Source organism: Pteropus vampyrus, unplaced genomic scaffold, assembly GCF_000151845.1.
Source record: "Pteropus vampyrus isolate Shadow unplaced genomic scaffold, Pvam_2.0 Scaffold6, whole genome shotgun sequence".
Taxonomy (NCBI): Eukaryota; Metazoa; Chordata; class Mammalia; order Chiroptera; family Pteropodidae; genus Pteropus; species Pteropus vampyrus.
In genome coordinates, this window is record NW_011888787.1 from 9,302,787 (window position 1) to 9,309,235 (window position 6,449).

Consider the following 6,449-nt stretch of genomic DNA (forward strand, 5'->3'; position numbering starts at 1 on the left):
TAAGGGTGCTGCTTAACACCCCGAGTTCAAAAATCTTACCTTCTTAAGGGTCAGATAGAATCTACCAAGATACCTATATCTGAAAGATTTGTGGAAACCACAAAAAGATTTGTTGAGAAGGTTTGAAGCCTCACTCTGAAATGCTGACAGTGGTATTTTCTACACTAATTGGTGGTGTGTGTATAGTGGTTATTATTATGGGTTATGGAATCAATTAGACCGGTTTTTGCCGTTTGCTACTCTTGTGACCTTGAGTAAGCTATTCAATGCCTGGAAACCTCAAACGTAGACTAGAAATGGTAAGAGCTACCCAGTAGATTAGCACAAATATTAAAGTCATTCAGTTAATGTTTTCGAAGAGTGCCACACACACACTGTCCAATGAAGTGGAGGTATAGTGGTGAACAAGACAGACAAGGTCCTTTAACTGTGTTCTCAAAATCTTCCCTGTAGGAATTCTGTGTGTGTTGCATGGGTGGGGGAGGGATAGTTAATCAGCCAGTAATGAACAGAGAATTTCAAAAAATGGAAAGATCGAGTCAACACACATAGCTGCCTTTTTATTAGATGAGACTGTCAACTATATTTTGCTCCCTCCTGTCAGTTCTGTGAAATACTGTCAGTCTGTACCTTATTACCCTGGCCATGACCTCTGTCTCTTCTACGTGGTCCTGTGGACTCTTGTGTCCTGCCTGGGTGTCTGTCTTCTATGACTCTTTGTGACTACTTGCATTCTCTGCAGTGTACAGGGAAGGACCATTCCCTTTGGACTGTAAAATTCTCTTTTGTGGGAGAATTTGTTCTTGACTGGGCCACAGCACATCTTGTGAAACAGCATTAGACATTTGCCGCTGCTCAACAGCTCTGGGGGAAGTGTTTATTGCGAAGCTTGCAGTGGGACTTATGACTAATCATGTACAAACTCTTCTTAAAGGCAAACCCATGGGCATTTCAAGGACATGTGATGGGCTTCTTTATGTTATCAATACTTGACACGATGAGTGAGTCGAGCAAGAACTAACACATAAGGGCTTAAATTTTCTTTATGAATTTTTAAAAAAGGATTTATTTTTTTTGGAGCAGTTTTAGGTTCACGGCAAAATTAAGAGAAAGGGATAGAGATTTCCCATATCCTTCCTGTCCTGACACATGTGTAGCCTTCCCCATTATCAACACTGGCTCCATATTGGCACTTTTGTTACAATTGACGAACCTGCATTGACATCTCGTTATCACTCAAAGTCCATAGTTTACTTTAGGGTTCACTCTTGGGGTTGTACATTCTGTAAGGTTGGGCTGCTGTATGATGACATGTATCAGTCCTGTAGTATCATGCAGAGAAGTTTCACTGCCCTAAAAATCCTCTGTGCTCCGCCTATTCATCCTTCCACCCATTCCCCCAAATTCCTGGCAATCACTGATCTTCTTTATTGTCTCCATAGTTCTGCCTTTTCCAGAATGTCATATGGCTAGGATCATGCAGTATGTAGCCTTTTCATATCGGCTTCTTTCACTTAATAATATGCATTTACAGATTCTCTGTGTCTTTTAATGGCTCGATAGCTCATTTCTTTTTAGTGCTCAATGATATTCCATTTTCTGGATTTACCACAGTTTATTTGTCCATTCACCTGCTGAAAGTCATCTGTGTGCTTCCACGTTTTGGCAGTTATGAGTAAAGCTGCTGTAAACATTCGCGTGCAGGGTTTATGGACATAAGTTACATAAATTTTTAACTCCTTTGGGTACATACCAAGGAGTGTGATTGCTGGATCATATGGTAAGAATGTGTTTAGTTTGGTAAGAAACTGCCAAACTGTCCTCCAAAGTGATTGTACCACTTTTCATTCCCACCAGCCATGAATGGGAGTTCTCGTTGCTTTATGTGAATTTCAATATTCAACCTTTTAAAGAGTGCTCCATGTTTAGGAAAATCAATTACATAAAAAGTGGTGTTTTTACTGTGAAACTGCACCTTCACAGTTCCAGTGGAGCAGGATGAGGGCCCTTCCTGTAGGTGTTAGGGGGCCAGAGCCCTCTGTGGCCCCAGAGAGTGGGGATAACAAGCCACCAACATTGTTTACGAGTTTCTCCTGACTTCTTTCTGGGACTTTTCAGTTGACTTCTGCCCACTTTGAGATTATCCTCCCAAGTGTGCTGCCAACACCTGTAAGGACAGAGCTGGGGCCCTGGTTTTTCGAGCAGCCACTGCGATGCTGAGCGAAGATAAGGAACAGGGGGTGGGGGTGGGGCGTTGGGGCTCAGGGGAGACTCACAGAGGGAAAGGCCCAAGGGACAGATTTCCATTAGGTGCCCACTTCCCAGTCTTCACTACAACTCTTAAGTGACCCAACCTTAGAAGAAGAATTCCTTGAAAGGTGTGACCAAACAACTTAAAAAAATGTTGGATCTCACCACCAGTCATTGTGGCCCCACTATCCCAACACTCCCCTACCCACTTTTTTCTAAAAAAGAAGCTCTTCTTTTAGAGACAGTCGTGTGCAGTGAATGGCCCTTCCGGAAGTTTTCGGAGGAACCAGGGCTCTGCCCGGCTGATCTGGGAGCGCAGCCGGAACGCCACCGCCACGCACTCCAGGGCCGGGCCCCCAGTGTGGCCTCCACTGAGGCTCCAGGGGCACCTCGCGCCTCCGTCCTGGAGCCGTTGCGATGCGCCATCCCCTTCCTGCGCTTTACCTGGCAGAGAGCCTTTGTCTTTCATGCCTCAGAGGACGCTGCTCTCTTAGATTTCTGCCAACTGGACGTGTGGTGGGCAGAGAGTCCCTTCCTCCCTCACTTCCACGTCTGGGAAACTCACGGGCCGCAGTGTGGACCACACCTGCCGCCAGGGACATCCTGGATGGACGCCTTCTACGAAGAGCTCATTCGGTACCTGGACCGTAACAAAGACGGGATCCTGGACATTCTTGAGATTCAGGAAGGCCTGGAGTCCCTAGCGGGCATTTCCTTACGGGATGAAACGAAGGTGGGCCTCAGTGGGGCCAGTCAGAGAGATGCTGGGGCCGGGAGTCCTGCGGACCTTGGGCAGAGAGGGGTACGCCAGATTGACACCTGGGCCAGGGGCCTCACCACAGTCTTCAGGTCCATTACCCACGTTCCTGTGTTAAGAATAACTCCACACAACTAATACTCTCCCCCAATTTTTCTGTTTTCCCCCTGATAATAAGACTTACAAATTCAAATTGCTCTCAAGATGCTGGCTGCAGCCTTGTTTTGGGGGTCATCTTGTTTAATGTGCTCACCTGTTATGAGTAGCCTAGATGAGTATCTAGGCCAAAGATGCTCTCTCTCCACTTCGGGGATGTCTTTTAACTTGTAATGTCCCAAATCATTATTGTTCACTAATATTTCTATTGACCACAATATAAATTTCTTAGATGAAACTCGGTACATAAATGGCACCCTGGAATGCTGCGACGTTTTCTCTTGGATTATGCAGATCTCGGTGTACATGCTGAGAAATCAGGAAATAATTTCTAGATGAAAATTATCTCCAATTTAATTCGTAATAGAGGTTGAATAGCAGTAATTATTTTCAGTGATAATACAGATATATTTGCTTTTGAAACTAAGTAAGAATCGATGGTATTTGAATGAAAGCTATTTAGGTTGCAGAAAAGAGAATGCTACTCACACTCGTTTTACAGAAAAGGCTAGAATTCTTTGTAGATGACTTTTATTAGATTAATGAAGCATCACTCCATTCTTGGTTTGCTAGGAGTTTTTAACCATGAAGGATGTTGAATCCATCAAATGTTTTTCTGTATTTATTTAGATGATCATATGACTTTTTTCTCTTAATGTGGTAAATAACAAGATTTTTAAAAAATGTTAACCTAACCTGGCATAACTGGATTAATATATATACATATATATGCATACATGCATTCCATTTTATATGCTGCTATTCATTTTATATATTGTTTATCATATATATTATTTTATATTTAGTATTATCCGTTTTATATGCACTATTATCTATTTTATATATTGTTAGATTTGATCTGATTTGCTAACATTTTATTTAGGATATTTGCATCTATTTCACAAATGGCATTGCTTATAATTTTCTTTCATGGGAATGTTTTTAAATTACAGATTAAATTTCTTTAATTCTTATAGGACTACTCAGATATTCTATCGACGATTCCATTTTTGATAAATTCTCTTTTTCTAGGCATTTTATCTCAATTTTCATACTTTTCGATGTAAAGTTGTTCATAATATCCTTAATGTCTATAGTATCTAGTGATTTTCATTGTTACTTTCTGACACTGATTATTTGCTCATTTCAGGGGTTTATCATTTTTTCGTTTTTTTCCAAGGAGCCATCTTTTGATATTGTTGATCTTTTCAATGGTATATTGTTTTCTTTTTGATTACTTTTTACTCTTTATTTCTTTCCTTCAACTTAAAAAAATTTTTTCTAATTGCTTAAGATTGAGATAAGTCTTAATGATGCTTCATCGATTTCTTCTTTTCTAATTATGCATTTGAAACCATCAATTTCCTTGCAAGCTTTTGTTGCATCTCACGAGTTTCAGGCCTTTTTCTCTCTGAATCCAGAGCTTAGAGGTCTGATTTTTGTATATCCTGCCACCGCGAGGCATTATTTTCCCAGAAGAGCAGGACCATCAAACCAATAGAATTTGTAAGCTTCGAGTGGGTGATTGCAAGTGTCTTAACAGGCAGAAGGTTTATATTTTGGGTGGCAGCGGGAGAGGACTTACATGGAATAACAAATACCATCATTTTTATTTCTTCCTCAAAGGCAATAGTTGAGATAGACAGTTTGATATGACAGCTTTTTAATAAGCATCATCTTTGGGGAAAGATTATTTAATTTTGGAAGTCGAAGGGAAGATACTATTTTAGATATTTAAATCCCATGCTAGGTCAAGTGTTTTTCTTCTATTTGGTATTAATAAAATACATGTCTTATGAGAAAACAGCCCATCTATTTGAAGTATATGTACAAATAATTTAGTATTTTAGCTCATATTAAAATCTTTTTTTTTTTTCCATAGAAAATTTTTACTACTGGTGATATCAACAAAGATGGGAAGCTGGATTTTGAAGAATTTATGAAGTACCTCAAAGATCATGAGATAAAAATGAAATTGGCATTTAAGAGTTTGGACAAAAATAATGATGGTGTGTCTTTATTTTCTATTTGTCACCAGCTATGAAGAAACACTTCTCATACTTCCAAGAGTCTAAAACAATGTTCATTTAGTCTCTTTTTGTAGATGATAATTATTACAAGTGTTAATACGTGTTTTTCTTAGTAATGTGATTTTATATAGAATTCATGTTTTTAGTGAAGAAAACATAGATAGCTGTGTCCATTAAAAAAACCTGTGAGTTTTAGGACTGTTTCTAAAATGTTAACTATGGAACACTCTGCTGATTCAACTTAAAGGTCTGGGTTAAATATAATAGTTATGTTTCCTTGCTCTCTAGATAAGAGGGATTTATTTTTTTTCATTTATAGGCGTAAATATTATATATTCTAATATTTAAAGAACTTTCAGATTATCTTCTATTTGATAGTTTTTTCGAAAGAAATAATTTAGAGCAGACACTCTCGGATCCTGAAAATTAGAAAAAAAATAGCATATAGACATTTAAAGAAATATCTTCTGTCTGGAATTATGGTTTTTCTATTTAGATTAATTGCTTGGAGTTAGAGTCCCAATTGTGTAGAGCAAAAAGCAAGGGCCACAGCAGGAGAAAGAGAAGACTCATGGAACTCTTATTACCAGAAGCCATTCTTTGATAGGAAGAAGGAATTTATTTTAAAAAATTAAAATGCAGCTTCCAACGCCTCCCTATATATGAGTAATCAGGACCATTTTATTCATAGACTTATTGTTCAAAAAGAAGTTAAACCAATAGATTGAGAGAAAATATGGTTCAAATCAGGGGTTGGTAAACTTTTTTGATAAAAGGACAGATAGTAAATATTGTAGCTTTGTGGGCCATGCGATCTCAATTGCAGCTCCTCATCTTTGCTGTAACAGCACAGAAACATCTATAGACAATATAATGAATGGGCATGGCTGTGTTTCAGTAAGACTTTATTTACAAAAGCAAGCAACAGGCCTTCTTTGGTCAGTGTGTTATAGTATACCGGCCCCTAGTTTACACGGAACATTAAGTTCAGTTAGATTCAAGGCAGGTCCCTTCAAACAAACAAACAAACAAACAAACAACTAAAGCCTTTGAATGGTTTTGAAGACTATACAAGTCTGTGACTGTCAGCCAGGAACAGCTGACTTTGTGGTGGAAAATAGTGCAGTTATAAAGGAGAATATGCAGAGCCGCATTTAAGGAATTTCTTTGCTAGCAGATGGATCTCTCTGATGGTCCTTAACTTGCGCAGATTCTCATGCTGCTCCTTTGCTCTCCTCAGGAGAATTCTCTCCAAA

The 6,449-nt window shown here is 39.0% G+C and overlaps 1 protein-coding gene across 1 annotated transcript in view; it reads left to right on the plus strand.

Annotated features, from left to right (window-relative positions):
* LOC105297448 (calcium-binding mitochondrial carrier protein SCaMC-1) overlaps positions 1 to 6,449 on the plus strand; it is a 34,517-nt gene that overhangs the window by 4,211 nt on the left and 23,857 nt on the right. Inside the window, exons 2-3 of the mRNA XM_011368133.2 lie at positions 5,046 to 5,173; positions 5,820 to 5,826. Coding sequence (XP_011366435.1) covers positions 5,046 to 5,173; positions 5,820 to 5,826 — 135 coding nt within the window. The remainder of the gene's footprint in view (positions 1 to 5,045; positions 5,174 to 5,819; positions 5,827 to 6,449) is intronic.